Source organism: Gadus morhua, chromosome 21 (assembly GCF_902167405.1).
Source record: "Gadus morhua chromosome 21, gadMor3.0, whole genome shotgun sequence".
Classification (NCBI taxonomy): Eukaryota; Metazoa; Chordata; class Actinopteri; order Gadiformes; family Gadidae; genus Gadus; species Gadus morhua.
This window is the reverse complement of record NC_044068.1, coordinates 3,489,754-3,513,820: the sequence shown is the minus strand read 5'-3', so window position 1 is coordinate 3,513,820 and position 24,067 is coordinate 3,489,754. Positions and strand designations below refer to the sequence as shown.

The following is a 24,067-nucleotide window of genomic DNA, read 5'->3' as shown; positions in this document are numbered from 1 at the left end:
TTTCGTAGTGATTTGTGTCTAACTGTGATTAAGAACTTATTATATTCGACTTGAATTAAACTGTGGCTGATATTTTCACCACATTCTTTATAAAAACAACCCTCTCAATGTGTGCCCAGATAACATGTGCTATTATTGTTGCGCTATTAACCGCCGAGTCATGTGACCCGGGGTAGGACAAACGAACCAGACCTGCGAGTTCACCTTCAGTCAGACACATGTTACAAGCACTTGTTTTTTTGCTTCCATGCGGCAGTTAATTCGGATGAATTAAAAATAATTTTACCTAGAAAATGCACAATTCATATGTTGATAGACTGTATTGTTTATAACAGTATTCTGGGGAATGCGAGGAGCAGCAAAACGTGGGGACGGGTTCTCTCGCGCTCTGCAAGTAGAGAACTTTATTCACAAATTCATTGATGAAATAACCCCCCGCCCCCTATGATGCAAATATTCCTGTGCTGTTCCCAACACAGAATGTTAACCAGTAGTTTTTACCAGTTTGCAGGTTCACAATGTGATTGGTGTGCATTAGGTGGAGGGCTTCTACCGGTGGTTTGTAGAAGTATATTAGGCAGAATGGCCACCAGGGGGAGCCCTTGGTGCTCGGCCTGGATCGCTACGCGCTGGTTGTTACCTGGATTATAATAAAGTGTACGACATTGAGTCATACGTCTAATGGATCAGGAGGGGTTAGGGGGCATCTTGCTCTATCGGATAATACAGGCTGCAGACATTGGGGATCAAATACAGTACCTGATTAAGAGAAAGTTCTCTCACGGACACGTCGGACAGCGAAATATTTGATTTAATCTTAAGGCATGATCATGGGGAAGTCCTGGCTGCAAAGCTTACCACGAACACATTCGATGAAACAATAGGGTTACAAGAGTCTCATAGGGAACGTTTTCATTGTGGGTAGAGAGTGGGAGTGACCTAAGGCCAAGTCAATCTGTAATACAATGGGTGGATATTGGGCATGTCTGCATGTTTGTAAGACATGGCTGTAAATAGTTTACACAACAAAGAAGTCAGTCGATTGGCCTCGTCACAGAACCAGACTCACTGGCTCCAGTGGGAACTTGAATACGAATTAACCTCTCTCAGTTAAGAGAGGAAGGGATTTGTTTTAAGTTACAGGGAGAATGTATACAGTTCCTTCTAATGTAATAATTATATAAACAAGGTTAATATAATTTGTATATGATTGTATATTTATAGTTATGATTGATATTTCCACGACAGTACCTTAGTTTCAACTTGGAGTCATACCCTCTCTCACCACACACACCCACCCACCCACCCACCCACCCACCCACCCACACACACACACACACACACACTTCAAACTATATATATGTTCCATGAGCTGATATCAGCGTAACCATTCGATCATATACGTAGTTTATTAATCATAATTCTAAATATTCTGTTTTTGTTGACGTGTGGGGAGGCAATGTCTCCAGAGGTCTGAGCTGGTCCACCACGCCACCAGTGAGGTGAGGAAGAGGCGGAGGGAGGGACTGAAGACTGGGCCCACGTCAGGGGGCAGGACCCCATAGAGACCTGCTGGGACCCAGGGGGCTGGAGGACCTTCCAGGTGTGCTGCTAGGAGAACCAACAGAGAGCTCTGGAGGAACATCTGCTCAGCTTGGAGGATTGAGACTGAAGGAACAGAATGAATCACCGGCTGAACACACCACAACATTCAGTGGGTTGGACTGAGTTGTTTATTACCATTATGCTTTAACAACAAATATAACTGAAAAATAACTTACAAGTACATCATGAACAGAACGACTAAAGGAATAGTGCCAAATATTACAGATCGTTAACAGTTGTGCACGTATCTTTGATCCTATGAGCGCCTTTATTTCTGAAAGGCGACTAACGACACACTTGGAGACTTGTATAGACCAAAAGTAATGTAATGTACGACAATAATGAACACAATCCGAGTTACAGAAGAGAGCAGAGATAAGAGAGAGGAGGAGGAGAAGAGAGAGGAGAGAGAAGAGAGAGAGAGAAAGGAGGAGGAGAGAGAGAGGAGGAGGAGAAGGGAGAGAAGAGGAGAAGAGAGAGGAGGAGAAGAGAGAGAGAGAGAAAGGAGGAGGAGAGAGAGAGGAGGAGGAGAAGGGAGAGAAGAGGAGAAGAGAGAGAGGAGGAGAAGAAAGGAGGGAGAAGAGGTTGGAGAGGAGAGGACAGCTGACAAGACAAAGTCACGGTACTCACACACATTGGGAGAATCTTTACATGTAGCCACTGTGAGCTTTGTTTAAGTGTGTAATACATGAGGAGTTGTTTCATGGTGGAGATTTGGTCAATTACTGGTCAAAAAATAAAATACTTTTACAAATTTTCAGTGATTTTAAACATTCCGTCACTCTCAAATTGATCAAAATAAGGGATTTAAACTAATTTATTTTTTGAATCCCACTGAGGAAGTATTTCTACACAACTCTATTGGACTGGAATGTATCTGAAATGATCAATTCAAATGATATTGTAGACCCACACATTCCATTTTTCGTCTTTTGTTTTAAATAAAAGAAATGAGAAAAGGGTTCAGAAGTAAAACCAATGAAGATTTTAAGAAAAGGTTATTGGGTCATTATTATACAAATGAAACATCAAAAAATATTCTCCATGAATGCAACTGTTTACTATGTTATAGCATTAAACGTGTCAAAAAATCTTGAGAAAACATGAATGATATATATTGGAATCTAAGCATTTAAAATGGGCTATGTTCAAAAACTGGGGATAGATTAGGGCAGATGAACCAGACCGAGGAGTTCACCTTCAGTCAGAGACAACCAGGCCCGTCGCGAGAAGGCAAGCAAACCGCTTGGGGCCCCGAGCTGGCCTGGGGCCCCAAGACAACGACTGGTTATGAATAAAATGCAACGACAAACTGTGTGAGCGCCCCTTTGATAGTCAATGCAGTAAAGTGCAATGACACTGTTATGGGGATCCCCCTCGAGGGGACCCCGAGCTGGCCTGGGACCCCAAGATCAATTAAAAAGATATTGTAGGTATTGTAGGTTTAATGTAGCATTAAACGTAAAAAAAAACTTGAGGAAACATGAATAAGATATATTGTAATCTAACCATTTATAATGGGTTGAATTCAACAACTGCGATCATGTTCTTAAAGAACATCTCCTCGTTAAATGTCAGCAGTACGACATTAAAGCAGTTCTCTCAGATCTCACAGAGTAGAGATTCTAATTCAGTAAACAACATTAGTTGTTTTGGTTGTTTCGTTGTTTTATTATCAAACAAAGGTCCTAGTCTGTTTGATTGACAGGTGAGATGATCAGGGGGGCAGAGTTGTTACCTTCATAAACACGGGGACCTGGGAAGAGGAATGGATAGAGAGGCTCACTGAAGGTGCAGCCAGTAGCAGAGTAGAGATGAACCCTGGCTTCCACATCATAGAAGGAGACCACACCCTCATCATAATCAACAAACACCCCCACCTTCTGGAGCTCAGCTCTCAGAGGGAGACGGACAACAGGGTTATCTATGAATACCAACTCATCCTTGTAGCAGTGAAGAGTCCAGTAACCCGTCTCAGGGGTGTCTCTCCCACCTTTTCTGTTGATGGACTCTCTGACCACTCCTAACCACCAATAAGTCTTGTCTTTAACCTGGACCTCAAAGTAAAATCTCCCTGAGGAGAAGCTCTGCCTCGTGAGAACAAATGTATACCTTGTAAATCTCTTAGGGTTTTCTGGGAGTACCTTCCTCACACCTCCATCATGTACTTGTTTCCCATCTTCAGACAGGATGAGCTCGGGATGAGCTGTATCAGGATCCAGAGTCACATCTACTTCATACTGCTGGACCCTCTTCAGTACAGCATCATCACTCAGCTTCTTCATATCCATGTTCAGTGTCTCCTCCAGCTGATCCAGGGATCTCCTCAAGGTCCCTACGTATGACGGAGGACGGACCTCCACCGTGGTCCAGTCCCTGGTGGGTGGAGGATCCTTCAGGGATCTGAAGGTCTGGAGGAAGTGGAGGTGGTCTTTAGTGTGTGAGAGCTGCTTCACCTCTGAGCATCTATTGGTCAGATCTTCTATTTCCTGCTCCAGCTCTTTGATGAGGTCTTCAGCTTGTTTCTCTGTGGATTTCAGTTCCTCTTGAACCGTTTGGTTGAATTCATCCCGGCACTTTTCAACACAGCCTATCAGAGCAGTGAAGACCTGCCCACCAATGGCTATCTCTCTGTCTGCATCTTTGTTGCTCAGTTCTACTCTGTCTTTGATCTCCTTAATCTTTTCTTTTCTCTCCTGGATCATCTGTGGAACTTCAGCCTCTATCTTCCCCAGCTGGGCCGTCTTCACTTCATATTCCTCCTTCAGAGGAACAACAGGATGGGACTTGTGGTCTATCTCTGTGCAGAACTGACACACACACACCTGTTCAGTCGGGCAGAAGAGCTCCAGAAGTCGGTTGTGTTTCTTACACATCCTGTCTTCCAGACGGTCCATAGGCTCGACCAGCCGATGTCCCTTCAGGACTGCGACTCTCTGATGTGGCTCCAGGTGGGTTTGGCAGAAAGACATAAAACACTCTAGGCAGGACTTCACAGCCTTCTGCTGGGTCCCAGTACAGAAGTCACAGGGAACTTCTGCTGGTTCAACACAAGGCTGCTCTTTAACTCGTACGGTTGTCCCAAACTGAGCAGCCAGCTGTGATAAGAGGGTATTGACCCGTGGATCAGGTTTTGTGTCGAAAATCTGGTTGCAAACAGGACATTTGTACTTGACTTGTTCATCCCAGAACTTTGTAATACAGGTTCTGCAGAAGTTGTGTCCACACGGTGTGGTAACCGGGCTGCTGAACACATCCAGACAGATGGAACATGAAAAGTCCTGCTCAGACCAGGAAGTGTTAGCAGAGGCCATTCCTAGACATAGACGATAAGGTTTATGTATTGAGCAGTTTTATATTTCTAATTCCAGCAATTCCTTATCTTGTGCTGCTTTACTCACCGTGTTGTGTTTCCTGTCTGTCTGACAATTTGTTCCAAAAATGCGTTTTACTTTTCTCCTGAAAGAGAGAACTGCTTCCACGTCGGTTGCTTTTGGTTTCTATGAATGTTAAGTTTCGTTTCCCGAACAAGACATCCTCTCCTCTCCTTCCCTTAACCCTGGCTCCGCCCCTAACCCCTGGCTCCGCCCCCATGGACGCAGTTCCCGGACTTCTCAACCTGAACGTGGGCACATTCATGAACTGTCTATGCTACCTCATATTCGCTGTGTGTTCTCTTCTTTGCAGCATTATAATATGTTCAACCATTAAAACACAGGAAACAAAGAGCCCGGGAAAACAAGAAATGTTGATTATTTCTAAGTGATTTGTGCCTAACCGTGATTAAGAAGTATACAATTACATTTGACTTTAGTTAAACTGTGGCTGATATTTTGAGTAACCCCTGACTGAAGCTCGCAGATCGAGGAGGAGCTAAATGTGGGCGGGCTTAAACGTTTAAGCCCGCCCACATTTAAGGAAAATTCCGCGCAGCATCATGGACTCGGTATCATGGTTTTACCCTCTCGGGCGCCATCTGGTGGCGGAGATCCGGCAGCACATTCTCAAACATCAATACAGCACAGCACAGCACAATGACTTACCGGTAATATGGAAAAAGGTTCATGCATTTGATAGACTTAGATTCCTACTTTTAACTCGTCATTTCAAATGTCTTTTTTAGTATAGACACATATTATTTCGTACACTCAATATTAGCTAAGTCAAATAAACCAAAGACAGAAGACTTTGCATCATTGATTTTTATTTTCACCCCAGGCAAGACATTTTGATCTGTAAAGACGAAAAAAATAAAGCTTGCATAAATGTTTGACAAAGGCAAGTATCAAGGTATTTTTCTGGCCCATAGCAAGCAATGTACACCAACAGAGAGCGGCAACTTACCTCTAGGCAGAAAAGCGCGCAGTATCATGGACTCAGCCGGAAATACGTTCTCGTATTAAGCCAGCCCATCCAAATGTGGGCTGGCTTAAACGTTTAGACCCGCCCACATTTAGCTCCTCCTCGATCTGCGGGCTGCAGTCAGGGGCACTTGGATATTTTCACCACAGTCTTTATAAAACAACCCTCTCAATGTGTGCCCAGATAACATGTGCTATTATGGTTGTGCTATTAACCGCCGAGTCATGTGACCCGGGGTAGGGCAGATGAACCAGACCGACGAGTTCACCTTCAGTCAGAGACAACAAGCACTTGTTTTGTTGCCTCCATGCGAAAGTTAATTCGGCTGAATTAAAAAGAGGTTTACCTACAAAATTCACAATTCATAAGTTGATAGACTGTATTGTTTATAACAGTAGTGTTGGGATTGCGAGGATCAGCGAAACGTGGGGTCGGGTTCTTTCGCGCTCTGCAAGTGGAGAACTTTATTCACAAATTCATTGATGAAATAACCCCCCCCCCCCCCCCCCCCCCCCCCCCTCTGATACAAATATTGCTGTGCTGTTCCCAACACAGAATGTTAACCAGTAGTTTTTACCAGTTAGCAGGTTCACAATGTGATTGGTGTATTAGGTGGAAGGCTTCTATCGGTGGTTTGTAGAAGTATATTATGCAGAATGGCCACCAGGGGGACCCCTTGGTGCTCGGCCTGGGTCGCTACGCGCTGGTTGTTACCTGGATTATAATAAAGTATACGACATTGAGTCATAAATCTGTCGTGTGCGCTTCCAGTTATCTGCTTAAACAGTTTAGAACTAAATAGTGTTTGAAACACGACAGTACCTTTTCATTAGTTATATTGAAGTCCTGAGTTACTGTATGGAGAAATCGAAATGCATGATATTAATGATAATGAAGTCATAATATGAAGAGACAAATAAATACAAATTCAAATTCCGCCTTATTCTGCTTCCACATGTCCCAGGTGTCCCTCTGATGATTCTCGAGAGTTTTAAATGTGGCATTTTTTTATGATTTGTTGCGTCTGTAGACCGACCGCCCGCCCTCATGAGTAAACAACATCCCTGTATTGGACATTTGTATCCAAATTACAAGGAGCAGGGAGGGGTTAGACAGTGTTTAAGGATATATGTGGTAATGGATCAGGGAGGGGTTAGACAGTGTTTAAGGATATATGTGGTAATGGATCAGGGAGGGGTTAGACAGTTTTTAAGGATATATGTGGCAATGGATCAGGGAGGGGTTAGACAGTGTTTAAGGATATATGTGGCAATGGATCAGGGAGGGGTTAGACAGTGTTTAAGGATATATGTGGTAATGGATCAGGGAGGGGTTAGACAGTGTTTAAGGATATATGTGGTAATGGAACACGTAGGGGTTAGACAGTGTTTAAGGATATATGTGGCAATGGAACAGGGTGGGGTTAGACAGTGTTTAAGGATATATGTGGTAATGGATCAGGGAGGGGTTAGACAGTGTTTAAGGATATATGTGGTAATGGATCAGGGAGGGGTTTGCAGTGTTTAAGGATATATGTGGTAATGGATCAGGGAGGGGTTAGACAGTGTTTAACGGACACACGCACACACACACACACACACACACACACACACACACACGCTCCCTACTCTCATTTCAAACTATAGATATTTTACACAAGCTGTTATCTGCATAACCATTCAATTATATCGGTACTTAATTAACCATAATAACAAATGTACCATAGTTGTTGACATGTGGGGAGGCAATGTCTCCAGAGGTCTGAGCTGGTCCACCACGCCACCAGTGAGGTAAGGAAGAGGCGGCGGGAGGGACTGAAGACTGGGCCCACGTCAGGGGGCAGGACCCCATAGAGACCTGCTGGGACCCAGGGGGCTGAAGGACCTTCCAGGTGTGCTGCTAGGATAACCAACAGAGAGCTCTGGAGGAACATCTGCTCAGCTTGGAGGATTGAGACTGAAGGAACAGAATGAATCACCGGCTGAACACACGACAACATTCAGTGGGTTGGACTGAGTTGTTTATTGCTTTAACAACAAATATAACTGAAAAATAACTTACAAGTACATCATAAACAGAATGACTAAAGGAATAGTACCAAATATTACAGATCCTTAACAGTTGTGCACGTATCTTTGATCCTATGAGTGCCTTTATTTCTGAAAGGCGACTAACGACACACTTGGAGACTTGCATAGACCAAAAGTAATGTAATGTACGACAATAATGAACACAATCCGAGTTACAGAAGAGAGCAGAGATAAGAGAGAGGAGGAGGAGAAGAAAGGAGGGAGAAGAGGTTGGAGAGGAGAGGACAGCTGACAAGACAAAGTCACGGTACTCACACACATTGGGAGAGTCTTTACATGTAGCCACTGTGAGCTTTGTTTAAGTGTGTAACACATGAAGAGATGTTTCATGGTAGAGATTTGGTCAATTACTGGTCAAAAAATAAAATACTTTTACAAACTTTCAGTGATTTTAAACATTCCATCAATCTCAAAATGATCAAAATAAGGGATTTAAACTAATTTATTTTTTGAATCCCACTGAGGAAGTATTTCTACACAACTCTATTGGACTGGAATGTAGATATAATACAATAGAGATGTTTAGAAAAAGGTTATTGGGTCATTATTATAAAAATGAAACATCTAAAAATATTCTACATGAATGCAACTGTTTACTATGTTATAGCATTAAACGTATAAAAAAATCTTGAGAAAACATGAATGAGATATATTGGAATTTAAGCATTTAAAATGGGCTATGTTCAACAACTGGGGATAGATTAGGGCAGATGAACCAGACCGAGGAGTTCACCTTCAGTCAGAGACAACCAGGCCCGTCGCGAGAAGGCAAGCAAACCGCTTGGGGCCCCGAGCTGGCCTGGGGCCCCAAGACAACGACTGGTTATGAATAAAATGCAACGACAAACTGTGTGAGCGCCCCTTTGATAGTCAATGCAGTAAAGTGCAATGACACTGTTATGGGGATCCCCCTCGAGGGGACCCCGAGCTGGCCTGGGGCCCCAAGATCAATTAAAAAGATATTGTAGGTATTGTAGGTTTAATGTAGCATTAAACGTAAAAAAAAACTTGAGGAAACATGAATAAGATATATTGTAATCTAACCATTTATAATGGGTTGAATTCAACAACTGCGATCATGTTCTTAAAGAACATCTCCTCGTTAAATGTCAGCAGTACGACATTAAAGCAGTTCTCTCAGATCTCACAGAGTAGAGATTCTAATTCAGTAAACAACATTAGTTGTTTTGGTTGTTTCTTTGTTTTATTATCAAACAAAGGTCCTAGTCTGTTTGATTGACAGGTGAGATGATCAGGTGGGCAGAGTTGTTACCTTTATAATCACGGGAACCTGGGCCGAGGACTGGATAGAGAGGCTCACTGAAGGTGCAGCCAGTAGCAGAGTAGATATGAACCCTGGCTTCCACATCATAGAAGGAGACCACACCCCCATCATAATCAACAAACACCCCCACCTTCTGGAGCTCAGCTCTCAGAGGGAGACGGACATCAGGGTTATCAGTAAATAAAAAAACACCCTTGTTGTAGAAAAGAGTCCAGTAACCCGTCTCAGGGCTCCACGTGGTCCAACCTTTTCTGTCGATGGACTCTCTGACCACTCCTAACCACCAATAAGTCTTGTCTTTAACCTGGACCTCAAAGTAAGATCTCCCTGAGGATAAGCTCTGCCTCGTGAGAACATATATATACTTTGTAAATCTCTTAGGGTTGTCTGGGAGTACCTTCTTCACATCTCCATCATGTACTTGTTTCCCATCCTCAGACAGGATGAGATTGGAAGCAGCTGTATCAGGATCCAGAGTCACATCTACTTCATACTGCTGGACCCTCTTCAGTTCAGCATCACTCAGCTTCTTCATCTCCATGTTCAGTGTCTCCTCCAGCTGATCCAGGGATCTCCTCAAGGTCCCTACGTATGACGGAGGACGGACCTCCACCGTGGTCCAGTCCCTGGTGGGTGGAGGATCCTTCAGGGATCTGAAGGCCTGGAGGAAGTGGAGGTGGTCTTTAGTGTGTGAGAGCTGCTTCACCTCTGAGCATCTATTGGTCAGATCTTCTATTTCCTGCTCCAGCTCTTTGATGAGGTCTTCAGCTTGTTTCTCTGTGGATTTCAGTTCCTCTTGAACCGTCTGGTTGAATTCATCGCGGCACTTTTCAACACAGCCTATCAGAGCAGTGAAGACCTGCCCACCAATGGCTATCTCTCTGTCTGCAACTTTGTTGCTCAGTTCTACTCTGTCTTTGACCTCCTTAATCTTTTGTTTCCTCTCCTGGATCATCTGCGGAACTTCGGCCTCTATCTTCCCCAGCTGGGCCGTCTTCACTTCATATTCCTCCTTCAGAGGAACAACAAGATGGGACTTGTGGTCTATCTCTGTGCAGAACTGACACACACACACCTGTTCAGTCTGGCAGAAGAGCTCCAGAAGTCGGTTGTGTTTCTTACACATCCTGTCTTCCAGACGGTCCATAGGCTCGACCAGCCGATGTCCCTTCAGGACTGCGACTCTCTGATGTGGCTCCAGGTGGGTTTGGCAGAAAGACATAAGACACACTAGGCAGGACTTCACAGCCTTCTGCTGGGTCCCAGTACAGACGTCACAGGGAACTTCTGCTGGTTCAACACAAGGCTGCTCTTTAACTCGTACGGTTGTTCTAAACTGAGCAGCCAGCTGCGATAAGAGTCTATTGACCTGTGGATCAGGTTTTGTGTCGAAAATCTTGTTGCAAACAGGACATTTGTACGTGACTTGTTCATCCCAGAACTTTGTAATACAGGTTCTGCAGAAGTTGTGTCCGCATGGTGTGGTAACCGGGCTGCTGAACACATCCAGACAGATGGAACATGAAAAGTCCTCCTCAGACCAGGAAGTGTTAGCAGAGGCCATTCCTAGACACAGACGATAAGGTTTATGTATTGAGCAGTTATATATTTCTAATTCCATCAATTCCTTATCTTGTGCTGCTTTACTCACCTTGTTGTGGTTTCTGACAATTTGTTCCAAAATGCGTTTTATTTTTCTCCTGCAAGAGAGAACTGCTTCCACTTCGGTTGGTTTTGGTTTCTATGAATGTTAAGTTTCGTTTCCCGAAGACATCCTCTCCTCCCCTCCCCCTACATTTGGCTCCGCCCCTAATACCTGGCTCCTCCCCTAACCACTGGCTCCGCCCCCACGGACACGGTTCCCTGACGTCTGAACCTGAACGTGGGCAGTGGGCACATTCATGAACTGTCTAGGCTACCTCATATTCGCTGTGTGTTCTCTTATTTGCAGCATTAAAATATGTTCAACCATTAAAAGACAGGAAACAGAGAGCCCGGGAAAACAAGAAATGTTGATTATTTCTTAGTGATTTGTGCCTAACAGTGATTAAGAACTTATTATATTCGACTTGAATTAAACTGTGGCTGATATTTTCACCCCAGTCTTTATAAAACAACCCTCTCAATAGGTGCGCCCAGATAACATGTGCTATTATGGTTGTGCTATTGAACGCAGACTCATGTGACTCGGGGTAGGGCAGACGAACCAGACCGACGAGTTCACCTAAAGTCAGAGACAACAAGCGCTTGTTGTTGCCTGACTTGCCTCCATGCGAAAGTTAATTCGGCTGAATTAAAAAGAGGTTTACCTAGAAAATTCACAATTCATATGTTGATAGACTGTATTGTTTATAACAGAATTGTGGGGATTGCGAGGAGCAGTGACACATGGGGACGGGTTATTTCGCGCTCTGCAAGTGGAGAACTTTATTCACAAATTCATTGATGAAATAACCCCCCGCCCCCTCTGATACAAATATTCCTGCCCTGTTCCCAACACAGAATGTTAACCAGTAGTTTTTACCAGTTTGCAGGTTGACCATGTGATTGGTGTGTATTAGGGTGGAGGGCTTCTATCGGTGGTTTGTAGAAATATATTATGCAGAATGGCCACCAGGGGGAGCCCTTGGTGCTCGGCCTGGGTCGGTACGCGCTGGTTGCCACCTGGATTATAATAAAATATACGACATTGAGTCATAAATCTGCCGTGTGCGCTTCCAGTTATCTGCTTCAACAGTTTAGAACTAAATAGTGTTTGAAACACGACAGTACCTCTTCATTAGTTATATTGAAGTCCTGAGTAACTGTATGGAGAAATCGAAATGCATGATATTAAAGGGGTAGTTCGGAATTTTGGACATAGGGCCTGATTCCGAAGTGAGCATTGGTATTCTATATCACTGGAGACAGTTTTCAACACATTTCATTCAGTCCTTCTAGTTGCAGAGTTCGCTCGTGCTAGGCTAGCGCAAGTCAACGGGCAATGCTAGCCTGCTATTAAAAACAGTCTTACCAACTCCACAGTACACCCGAGGTAAATCAATTATAACGACAGACTATAAATCTAAATGTCTGTTTATAGAATAATGTTAGAAATAAAACCAACCTTGCATTGCATTGCATTTTGAGGGAATTGCGGGGTCTCAGCAGCAGTGTTTATATTCCTGTACGTAGGCTACGGCAGCGGTGGACTGATATCTAGGTTACCTGCCGCTGTCATTGCTACAAACGCAGAGTACAGTGAACGAAGGAATTCTATAAGCGTATTCAATTAACAAGATATGGCCACGTTTGGAGGAGTTAGCGATGCATCTGCTTTTGAAGACGATTATGAGGAATTTGTTGTATCCAACGAACCGTACATGTACGAGCCGGTGTTTTGATGTCAAAGCCAGCAGCAACAAGCCACAGTTGAGTCCTTTCTGGATCTCGCACTGGAAATTGGTGGAAACTTTGTGGTGCCCATCTGTACCGTTTATTTCTACAATTTCTAAAAGCACACTGAACCATCATGTTGCCTAGTCGTTCAATTGCGCTTCTGTCCCACGCTTCTGTTTACGTTCTTCTGTCGTGATTCGGTTACAAACCTAACCAGCGCATAGTAGAATTCCGCTTCTGCTGAGAAAGTAGTCCCTCGATGATTCATGCGATGCAAGGTTAGTTTTATTTCTTACATTATTCAATCAACACAGACATTTAAATCTATAGTCTGGCGTTATAATTGATTTACCTCGGGTGTACTGTGGAGTGGGTAAGACTGTTTTTAATAGCAGGCTAGCATTGCCCGTTGACTTGCGCTAGCCTAGCACGAGCGAACTCTGCTACTAGAAGGACTGAATGAAATGTGTTGAAAACTGTCTCCAGTGATATAGAATACCAATGCACACTTCGGAATCAGGCCCTATGTCCAAAATTCCGAACTACCCCTTTAATGATAATGAAGTCATAATATGAAGAGACAAATAAATACAAATTCAAATTCCGTCTTATTCTGCTTCCACATGTCCCAGGTGTCCCTCTGATGATTTTCAAGGGTTTTAAATATGGCATTTTTTTATGATTTGTTGCGTCTGTAGACCGACCGCCCGCCATCATGAGTAAACACCCTCCCTGTGTTGGACATTTGTATCCAAATTACAAGGAGCAGGGAGGGGTTAGACAGTGTTTAAGGATATATGTGGTAATGGATCAGGGAGGGGTTAGACAGTGTTTAAGGATATATGTGGTAATGGATCAGGGAGGGGTTAGACAGTGTTTAAGGATATATGTGGTAATGGATCAGGGAGGGGTTAGACAGTGTTTAAGGATATATGTGGTAATGGATCAGGGAGGGGTTAGACAGTGTTTAAGGATATATGTGGTAATGGATCAGGGAGGGGTTAGACAGTGTTTAAGGATATATGTGGTAATGGATCAGGGAGGGGTTAGACAGTGTTTAAGGATATATGTGGTAATGGATCAGGGAGGGGTTAGACAGTGTTTAAGGATATATGTGGTAATGGATCAGGGAGGGTTAGGGGGCATCTTGCTCTATCGGATAATACAGACTGCAGACATTGGGGATCAAACACAGTACCTTTAGACAGGGAGTTGAACTCTCTCACCACTACACACACAGCCACACACACACACAGCCACACACACACACACACACACACACACACACACACACACACACACACACACACACACACACACACACACACACACACACTTCAAACTATATATATTTGTTCCATGAGCTGACATCAGCGTAACCATTCGATCATATACGTAGTTTATTAATCATAATTCAAAATATTCTGTTTTTGTTGACGTGTGGCCGGTGTGGGGAGGCAATGTCTCCAGAGGTCTGAGCTGGTCCTCCACGCCACCAGTGAGGTGAGGAAGAGGCGGAGGGAGGGACTGAAGACTGGGCCCACGTCAGGGGGCAGGACCCCATAGAGACCTGCTGGGATCCAGGGGGCTGAAGGACCTTCCAGGTGTGCTGCTAGGATAACCAACAGAGAGCTCTGGAGGAACATCTGCTCAGCTTGGAGGATTGAGACTGAAGGAACAGAATGAATCACCGGCTGAACACACGACAACATTCAGTGGGTTAGACTGAGTTGTTTATTACCATTATTCTTTAACAACAAGTATAACTGAAAAATAGTCACTTACAAGTACATCATAGACAGAATGACTAAAGAATAGTACCAAATATTACAGATCCTTAACAGTTGTGCACGTACCTTGATCCTATGAGCGCCTTTATTTCTAAAAGGCGACTAAAGACACACTTGGAGACTTATTTAGACCATAAGTAATGTAATGTACGACAATAATAAACACAATCTGAGTTACAGACTAGAGCAGAGATAAGAGAGAGGAGGAAGAGAAGAGAGAGGAGGAGAGAGAGAGGAGGAGAAGAGAGAGGAGAGGAGGAGAAGAGAGGAGGAGAGAGAAGAGGATGGAGAGAGAAGAGGAAGGAGAGAGAAGAGGATGGAGAGGAGAGGAGAACTGACAAGACAAAGTCACGGTACTCACACACATTTGGAGAATCTTTATATGTAGCCTCTGTGAACTTTGTTTAAGTGTGTAACACATGAAGGGTTGTATGGTGGAGATTAAGTCAATTACTGGTTAAAAAATGAAGGACGTTTAAAAATTTTCAGTGATTTTAAACATTCCATCAATCTCAAATTGATCAAAATAAGGATATCGTCAACAAACTAATTTAATATTTGTATCGCAATGAGAAATTATTTCTACAAAAAACTATTGGACTAGATTGTACCTATTCCAGTGAAATGATCAATTGAAATGATAATGTAGACCCACACATTACATTTTTTGCCTTTTCTTTTTAATAAAATAAATCAAGTGTTCAGAAGATAAACAAATAGACATTTTAAGTAAGGGGTTATGAGGTCATTATTATACAAATGAATAATCAAAAAATATTCTACATTATTGCAACTGTAACTATGTCATAGCATTAAACGTATAAAAAATCAGGAGAAAACATGAATGAGATATATTGTAATCTAACCATTTATAATGAGTTGATTCAACAACTGTGATTATATTCTTAAAGGACATCTCCTCGTTAAATATCAGCAGTACGACATTAAAGCAGTTCTCTCAGATCTCACATAGTAGAGATTCTAATTCAGTAAACAACATTAGTTGTTTTGGTTGTTTCTTTGTTTTATTATCAAACAAATGTCCTAGTCTGTTTGATTGACAGGTGAGATGATCAGGGGGGCAGAGTTGTTACCTTTATATTCACGGGAACCTGGGTAGAGGAATGGATAGAGAGGCTCACTGAAGGTGCAGCCAGTAGCAGAGTAGATATGAACCCTGGCTTCCACATCATAGAAGGAGATCACACCCTCATCATAATCAACAAACACCCCCACCTTCTGGAGCTCAGCTCTCAGAGGGAGACGGATAGGAGGGTTATCTATGAATACTAACCCATCCTTGTTGTAGTAAAGAGTCCAGTAACCCGTCACAGGTGTCCTCGTGCTCCAACCTTTTCTGTCGATGGACTCTCTGGCCACTCCTAACCACCATGTAGTCTTGTCTTTAACCTGGACCTCAAAGTAAAATCTCCCAGAGGAAAAGCTCTGCCTCGTGAGAACAAATATAAGCTTTGTAAATCTCTTAGGGTTGTCTGGGAGTACCTTCCTCACACCTCCACAATGTACTTGTTTCCCATCCTCAGACAGGATGAGAGTGGGGAAAGCTGTATCAGGATCCAGAGTCACATCTACTTCATACTGCTGGACCCTCTTCAGTTCAGCATCATCAAACAGCTTATTCATCTCCATGATCAGTGTCTCCTCCAGCTGTTCAAGTGACCTCCTCAAGGTCCCTACGTATGACGGAGGACGGACCTCCACCGTGGTCCAGGCCCTGGTGGGTGGAGGATCCTTCAGGGATCTGAAGGCCTGGAGGAAGTGGAGGTGGTCTTTAGTGTGTGAGAGCTGCTTCACCTCTGAGCATCTATTGGTCAGATCTTCTATTTCCTGCTCCAGCTCTTTGATGAGGTCTTCAGCTTGTTTCACTGTGTATTTCAGTTCCTCTTGAACCGTTTGGTTGAATTCATCGCGGCACTTTTCAACACAGCCTATCAGAGCAGTGAAGACCTGCCCACCAATGGCTATCTCTCTGTCTGCAACTTTGTTGCTCAGTTCTACTTTGCCTTTGATCTCCTTAATCTTTTGTCTCCTCTCCTGGATCATCTGCGGAACTTCAGCCTCTATCTTCCCCAGCTGGGCCGTCTTCACTTCATATTCCTCCTTCAGAGGTACAACAGGATGGGACTTGTGGTCCGTCACTGTGCACAACAGACACACACACACCTCTTCAGTCTGGCAGAAGAGCTCCAGAAGTCGGTCGTGTTTCTTACACATCCTGTCTTCCAGACGGTCCATAGGCTCGACCAGCCGATGTTTCTTCAGGACTGCTACTCTCTGATGTGGCTCCAGGTGGGTTTGGCAGTAAGAGATAAGACACTCTAGGCAGGACTTCACGGCCTTCTGCTGGGTCCCAGTACAGACGTCACAGGGAACTTCTGCTGGTTCAACACAAGGCTGCTCTTTAACTCGTACGGTTGTTCTAAACTGAGCAGCCAGCTCGGATAAGAGGGTATTGACCTGTGGATCAGGTTTTGCGTCGAAAATCTTGTTGCAAACAGGACATTTGTACTTGTCTTGTACATCCCAGAACTTTGTAACACATGTTCTGCAGAAGTTGTGTCCACACGGTGTGGTAACTGGACTGCTGAACACATCCAGACAGATGGAACATGAAAAGTCCTCCTCAGACCAGGAAGTGTTAGCAGAGGCCATTCCTAGACACAGACGATAAGGTTTATGTATTGAGCAACTTTATATTTCTAATTCCATCAATTCCATATCTTGTGCTGCTTTACTCACCTTGTTGTGTTTTCTGTCTGTCAGACAATTTGTTCCAAACTGCGTTTTATTTTACTCCTGTAAGAGAGAACTGCTTCCACGTCGGTTGCTTTTGGTTTCTATGAATGTTAAGTTTTGTTTCGTGAGCAAGACATTCTCTTCTCTCCTCCCCTTACATTTGGCTCCGCCCCTAACACCTGGCTCCTCCCCTAACACCTGGCTCCACCCCCACGGACACACAGTTCCCTGACGTTTCAACCTGAACGTGGGCACATTCATGAACTGTCTAGGCTACCTCATATTCGCTGTGTGTTCTCTTCCTTGCAGCATTAAAATATGTTCAACCTTTAAGAGACAGGAAACCGTGAGCCCCGCGGGAAAGAAAGAAATGTAATTTGTGCATTCTGTGATTAAGAGCAATGTGTGCCCAGATAACATGTGCTATTATGGTTATTAAACTTTGAGTTAACACTGGCAGTTAAAAAAGGCTTGTCTCACAGACTTTAACCTCATAAAACCGCAGAGTCATGTGACTCGGGGTAGGGCAGACGAACCGACGAGTTCACCTTCAGTCAGAGACAACAAGCGCTTGTTTTGTTGCCTGTATGCGAAAGTTAATTCGGCTGAATTAAAAATAGGTTTACCTAGAAAATTCACAATTCATATGTTGATAGACTGTATTATTTATAAAGGTATTGCGGGCAAGGGCGTCAGTTTGTTTTTAGAAGTGGTGGGGACAATAACCATAAGCTTGAGTGTGGTCTGAAAAGTGCTGGGTACCCTTATGTAAGCTATTCATCCATTCAACGCTGCATTACATTACGCTCTACAGTGTATTGTCAGGTGTTGAAAATCCTATTCGAACAATAAAAGTTGAAAACCACAGTTTGTGTTTTGGCTTGTTTTGCAAAACGGCGTTGGAAACACCAGGGTATTGGCTCGGGATATGTAATACTAATACACACAGGACAACGAACAGTGTTGGCAATTTAACACTTATCTTGACATCAACAAAGTTTACCAGACAAACAATGCCAGACTGTAAAGGGGGTACGAAATGAAACGAGGTACTGAACATCAGCCTTTTGCAGACGAGCAAGGGCTGCTGGTAGCATATGTGATGCTGCATTAAAAAAAGAAGAAAAAAACAAGCGCCCAGAGGAGAATTGCATCTGCCCAATCCTGACCAACAGTAAACACTTGTGAAGGACCAATCGTTACATCATAAGCAAATTGCCCGCAAATAAAATCCCCCACAGTTTAGGATAATCACACAGGTTATGCGAGAACATATTTATGTCAGGATAGGCCTACCAGGCTCCAAGTCGTCACATATCTCAATCAGACACTAATTTCGCATGATGACAGCCAATCAGCGTTCAACAGCGTGGCCACTGAGTGACATGTGTAACGTAACAGCCAATCAGCGTTCAACCGTCAAACTCGGTGCAGTGCAGTCCGGGGTGAACTGCAGCAGGGAGGAGAAAGTGATTGTTGCCGTTTGCGACTCTGAGCTCTATATATATATATAATATAATTGTATATATAATATCACGGCCAAAAGCTCTGTGCGCCTCTGGATTGCCGTAGCGCGGGGAGCTCATAGGGATTGGGCTTCTCGGGAGTCGGGGTTTGTTTACCGGCGTTGCTATGGGTTCCGGTCTTGTGTGTTCCAACGGTTTATTAGGTAGGCCTATTAGGTAGGCCTATCTAATAAATGATGTCTTCGAGCGCGCCTATCGCATGATTTTAGACTTGACGATTTCGGTTGAGTATGTGGGGATTTTTTCAGTCGCAATTGGTTTGCACATTTTTAAAAGTGGTGGGGACAAAATTCGTATTTCAAATAGTGGGGGGGACATTTCCCCCCCCGTAATCGACGCCTATGGCAGTATGTACATTCGATGTTTTATATTTTTACAAAATGGATTATGTGAACAATGCTGAATAACATTCATCATGTAAATTCAATGTATTGCAGGAGTTTAGCTTGACATTAACCCAGTTAAATGACAATTAAATGAACCGCACCAAACATGCAGAAGTCAATGTAGGATTTTAATATATAAACAAAAACACTTGACAGAAGTTTTATACATGTTTTTCTAAAGGAAAGCAGAGGAAAACATTTTCCCAAATGAAACATTTCAAAATGTCACCATTCAGAAAGCAAGTGAAGAGGTTTGTGTAAAACCAGTCCTCCCTGACCAGCTCTGTCCCTGACTCTAAACCCTGACTCTCAACCCTAACGCTGAACCCTCTGAGGGCAGGAAGACGCTCCTTCCGTGTAAAGGTTCAAGAAGACACTTCTTCAGAGTAAAGGTTCGAACCACGGAGAAGGAAGAAGAAGGGGAAGGAGTAGTGAGAAGGAAAGTAGGGAGGTTAGGGAAGTAGTGAGGTTAGGGCAATAGTGTGGTTAGTGACGGACGTGAGGGAAAGGCGTGTGGAAGCACACGGGTACATGTGGGGTCAAGAAGATCACTCCCACTGGAGGTCATTGATCCATCAGCCTCAGACCGCTGAGCTCAGCAGGTCTTCTGGAGGACGAGGCTCAGATGAACTGAGGAGACGGGACCAGCAGGCTGTCAGGATCAGGTGGGGTTCAGCTCAGGTGTGTCTGCCCCCGACCAAACAGGATCAGGTGGGGTTCAGCTCAGGTGTGTCTGCCCCCGACCAAACAGGATCAGGTGGGGTTCAGCTCAGGGGTGTCTGCCCGGACCAAACAAGGACATGGATTAGGTTCAATATTTAAAAGATGCAACATTATCTGAACCAAAGAGCCGTCATTAAGGAGCAGGCAGGCTTAAGGGCTCCTTGCTCAAGGACGCATCACTGTATTCAGAGGACTTGAACCCGGCACCATTGGTCTGAGAGTTGAACTCCCGACACGGTACACTATGTCCAGATAATGCAAACTTACGAGGAATCCTTGATGGTAGAGTCCTGGTTGTCCTCAGGATTTGCCTTCCAGATGTACAGCTTCTCCGTCAGTCCTCCAGATTCATGGTCTGGTTACAATTAACAAAGTAGCAGCTGTATTTTGTCTGGTAACCAACCACAGTAGTATGCCTTAACTTGTACTGGACAAACTAATCCTCGTTACCACAAGTCCACTCCGTTTACTTTATGCAAACTTACGGATCCTTGTTGGTAGAGTGATGTCGTCCTCCAGAGTCTTGGCTCCTCCATCAGCTCTCCTCAGAGGCCTGGTCAGGAACAAACAGCACAAGTCTGGCCCCAACGTCTGATAACAAACAAGTAGTTTGTCTTATTTTTAAGCCCTTTATATCCACTTTGTTAGGTTAATGCAAACTTACAATCCATGTTGGTAGAGTGATGGTCATCCTCCAGATTCACGGCTCCCCTGCCAGCTCGCCTCCGCTCCAGAAACACGTTCTAGTAAGAAAACACAGCGGTAGTTTGTTAACGCATGTCAAAGTAACCGCTGTATTTTGCCCTTTAAGTCAACAATTTTAAGTAAATGCAAACTTATGAGGAATCCTTGTTGGTCGATTCCTAGTCGTCCTCCAGCGTCTCAGCTCAACCATCAACTCTCCTCGGACGAGTCCTGGTCTGGAACAAACAGCGAAAGTCCTGCTTCAACATGTGGTAAAGCAGATGTAGTTGTCTGTTAATATACCAAACTCCGGTAGTTTGTGGTAGCAGTTTTCTACGAGAAGCGGCAGTGAGTGTGATGATCACTTGAGTCAGGCTCCATCTACCTCACGACAGACATCCTCTACCAGGCAGGGTCTCCACCAGGCAGGACCTCCACCAGCTCCTCCTCCATCAGCCCCTTCACCAGGCAGGGCCTCCATCAGCTCCTCCACCAGGCAGGGCCTCCATCAGGAAGGGCCTCCATCAGCTCCTCCACCAGGCAGGGCCTCCATCAGCTCCTCCACCAGGCAGGGCCTTCAGCACGGCTCCTCCAGCAGGCAGGGCCTCCATCAGCTCCTTCACCAGGCAGGGCCTCCATCAGCTCCTCCAGCAGGCAGGGCCTCCATCAGCTCCTCCCCCAGGCAGGGTCTCCATCAGCTCCTCCACCAGGCAGGGCCTTCAGCACGGCTCCTCCATCAGCTCCTTCAGCCATGGATTCCTGGTCTGGTTACAAACACAGTTGGTCTCAGCAGTAAATCACCTGGGGACGCAACACACCCCACCTCCTGCATCTGAGGTTCACTTGTAAAATGGAAGACGAATTTAAACATATTTAAACACTTGAATTAGACAACGTCTACAGATCGAGACGTTCAGCAATTAATCCACTACGGTCGTAGCAGCACTAGTAAGAATAATGGCTCATATAACTCCCCCATGTGAATTAACTCAAATTACAGATTGGCACAGATTTAAAGTCATAAGAGGATCAAAACCAGACCTAAACTACAGAGGACTTTAGTGTTTCAGATGAGCTTGGTGACGGTTACCCCCTGGTCCTGTGCTGCAGGCCCCTGGTCTCCAGCCTCAGTCTCCGGTCCATCCTGGCACCACAAGCCTCCGGTTACCAGCCTCTCCGCCTCGCCTTTCAGCTACAGCAGCAGGATTATATTAGCATTTGCCCAACAATAACTTATTTGACTCATCCGAAACCGAGTTACACAATTAATTTAACTATTATTGTATAACTCAAGGCTAGAAAAGACATGAGCATCCCGTATTGAGAATGAAGACAGAGCAGTCCACACGTTTAAAGAAGTGTTTCAGCCCATGCATTGAAACCAAGCCGAGAAGACTCTACTCACACAGAGCACTGACCAGTTCTGGAGGACTTCTGACAGGAGGTGGAGGTCTGGCTCTGGTGGAAGAGGTGGAGGTCTGGCTCTGGGTGAGGAGGTGGAGGTCTGGCTCTGGGTGAGGAGGTGGAGGTCTGGCTCTGGGTGAGGAGGTGGAGGTCTGGCTCTGGGTGAGGAGGCAGACACCTTGGGACAAACTACACGTTACCTTTTTAACCTTGTTCAGTTCTCAAGTTTCTTCTACTGTAACATGTAGGAAAGACGGCATTATTTTAGCTTTGATATTATCCAGTTGGTAACTCAGCACCAAAGTCGTTGTTTAGCGTCATTCCATTTGGTAGGGTTTAACTTCTGTGGCAATTAATGCCACCAGATATTTAGAACGTACAAAAGCTGAAGTACCAAAGAACCCTAAGCATTATCGATATGAAATCAAATATACTCAGCCATATTCAGGTGCTGGGTTCCCTTGAAGAAATGCCAAATTGTCTTCCACCTTGAAATGATGTTCAGCCTTCACTGACGGTCAGAAATGGGCCCGCAAGTAGAACGCTCTTTTGTACGCAGCGAGTGTCCCGTCAACGCGGTTAAAAGTACAGCGCAACCATCGGATATTATCAACATATTGTAAGATGTACGTGTCAGTATGTATTCAATATCAAACTCAAGTTGTTTAAGATGAGGGGGAACAATTCCCAATGGAAACCGAAAATAGTTTCCGTTGGCAACGGCTCTATGTTACGCAAACACAAACCAGAACGTTCCGCCAGATTCCCTCAGGGGACTCGCGTCCAACTAACTGCCGGGTGGGTTCTTATGGTTGTCAAGACTACAACGTTCTATGCTAACCATTGAGACTAAATCAAGTGACCGCACTCAGAACCTTCCACGGCGGGAAGCACAAACCGTCCGACTGGAATCCGAACATTCCAGCCGGAACCAACCAAAGAAAAAACATAACCAGCGCCTCACCTTGAGCTGAACGGAGGAAGATCCTGAAGTCCAGCGATGGTCTTCATTAAAACACAGCCAACAGACTTACCTTGATGCCATCCGTTTGATGCTGTTGGTCATAACTACTATTCAGTGTACCTTTACATTATTATGCACCCAGTGTGTACAAGTTATACCACTCAAAACCGAACGAAGAACCGAACTACCATGTACGTCCCACAATTACTTTAAACCTCAAATTGTTGCCTAAAAACAATGGAATCATTCAATACAAAACAGTGGTAGTGGTGTTCTGATCACCTTTGTCTGCTCCCTCGTTACTTATAAAACTCTACATCACCAACGCTAGAGTGTGGCATCCTACTTATGCGGGTGTGGTCTGAGTGAGCAGAGATGCATGCTGGGATACATTGCCGCCTGAAGTCTTCAGTTCTATAGACACGCACCTCAGGAGAAACCAAGTGTTTGAGAATCTGTCGTGACATCAGTTACATGAGCTGGACTATCCTTCAAGATGGAGCCAGGATTCTCAGAGGAGAAAGGCCAAGAGGAAGATGTGAGGGTTCTTCCCCTCAGCCAGTGGAACACAACAACAGTCGTCATCAGAGTACAATGGAACACTTTGAAACATTCTCCACTTTACACCTTGAAGCCCCAGTGAAGGTTTCCTTACCTCCTCAACTGAAGACCACAACTTCAGTTTGAAGAGCGCACTAGTTGGAGTTCCCAGATTGGTTCTGATTTAAGGGAACCAATCGTTCAGCCAGTCCTGTATGAAACAAATACTGTTCAGCCTGAGAAGACGTGCAACTGAGAGCAAGACAAGCTCCACAGGGCTCTCCATCAATCCAGCCAGGTAGGAAGAGCCGCCTCACTACAGGTCTGAAGGTCATCTTGAAAATCCATTGAGGTCCCTTTCCAACGTCAGACTCTCCTTGTGGAATGCCTTTAGGTGTCCATCCTCCATTGATCCTTTAGGTGTCCATCCTCCATTGATCCTCATTGGTGTAGTCCTAGTTTGAAGTAACCGATCTGAACACGCCGCTTGCATCCTTTGACACTTGATTTGGACCCTCTCCTTCCTTCCCAGTGTGATGGATATCGCTCGGAGTGTTGCTCCGGGCTCTTCAT

At 44.5% G+C, this 24,067-nt stretch overlaps 3 protein-coding genes across 3 annotated transcripts; all 3 read right to left on the bottom strand.

The window, feature by feature from the left end:
• Positions 1 to 2,446: 2,446 nt before the first annotated feature.
• LOC115534851 (E3 ubiquitin-protein ligase TRIM39-like) lies at positions 2,447 to 5,265 on the bottom strand. The gene is made up of 2 exons (XM_030346130.1): positions 5,261 to 5,265; positions 2,447 to 4,881 (listed from the first exon to the last, which is right to left on the bottom strand). The coding sequence occupies exons 1-2, from the start codon at positions 5,263 to 5,265 to the stop codon at positions 3,294 to 3,296; spliced, it is 1,593 nt and encodes a 530-aa protein (XP_030201990.1). The 3' UTR covers positions 2,447 to 3,293.
• Positions 5,266 to 7,970: 2,705 nt separating this feature from the next.
• LOC115534877 (E3 ubiquitin-protein ligase TRIM39-like) lies at positions 7,971 to 10,999 on the bottom strand. The gene has a single exon (XM_030346158.1). The coding sequence runs from the start codon at positions 10,961 to 10,963 to the stop codon at positions 9,281 to 9,283; it is 1,683 nt and encodes a 560-aa protein (XP_030202018.1). The 5' UTR covers positions 10,964 to 10,999; the 3' UTR covers positions 7,971 to 9,280.
• A 4,169-nt stretch (positions 11,000 to 15,168) lies between these two features.
• LOC115534476 (E3 ubiquitin-protein ligase TRIM39-like) lies at positions 15,169 to 17,381 on the bottom strand. Its single transcript, XM_030345478.1, has 2 exons — positions 17,271 to 17,381; positions 15,169 to 17,185 (listed from the first exon to the last, which is right to left on the bottom strand). The coding sequence occupies exon 2, from the start codon at positions 17,181 to 17,183 to the stop codon at positions 15,555 to 15,557; it is 1,629 nt and encodes a 542-aa protein (XP_030201338.1). The 5' UTR covers positions 17,184 to 17,185; positions 17,271 to 17,381; the 3' UTR covers positions 15,169 to 15,554.
• Between the last annotated feature and the right edge of the window lie 6,686 nt (positions 17,382 to 24,067).

Coding starts and splice junctions, on each gene's coding strand:
- LOC115534877 (XM_030346158.1), bottom strand. CDS start 10,963: ATGGAATTAGAAATATATAACTGCTCAATACATAAACCTTATCGTCTG.
- LOC115534476 (XM_030345478.1), bottom strand. CDS start 17,183: ATGGCCTCTGCTAACACTTCCTGGTCTGAGGAGGACTTTTCATGTTCC.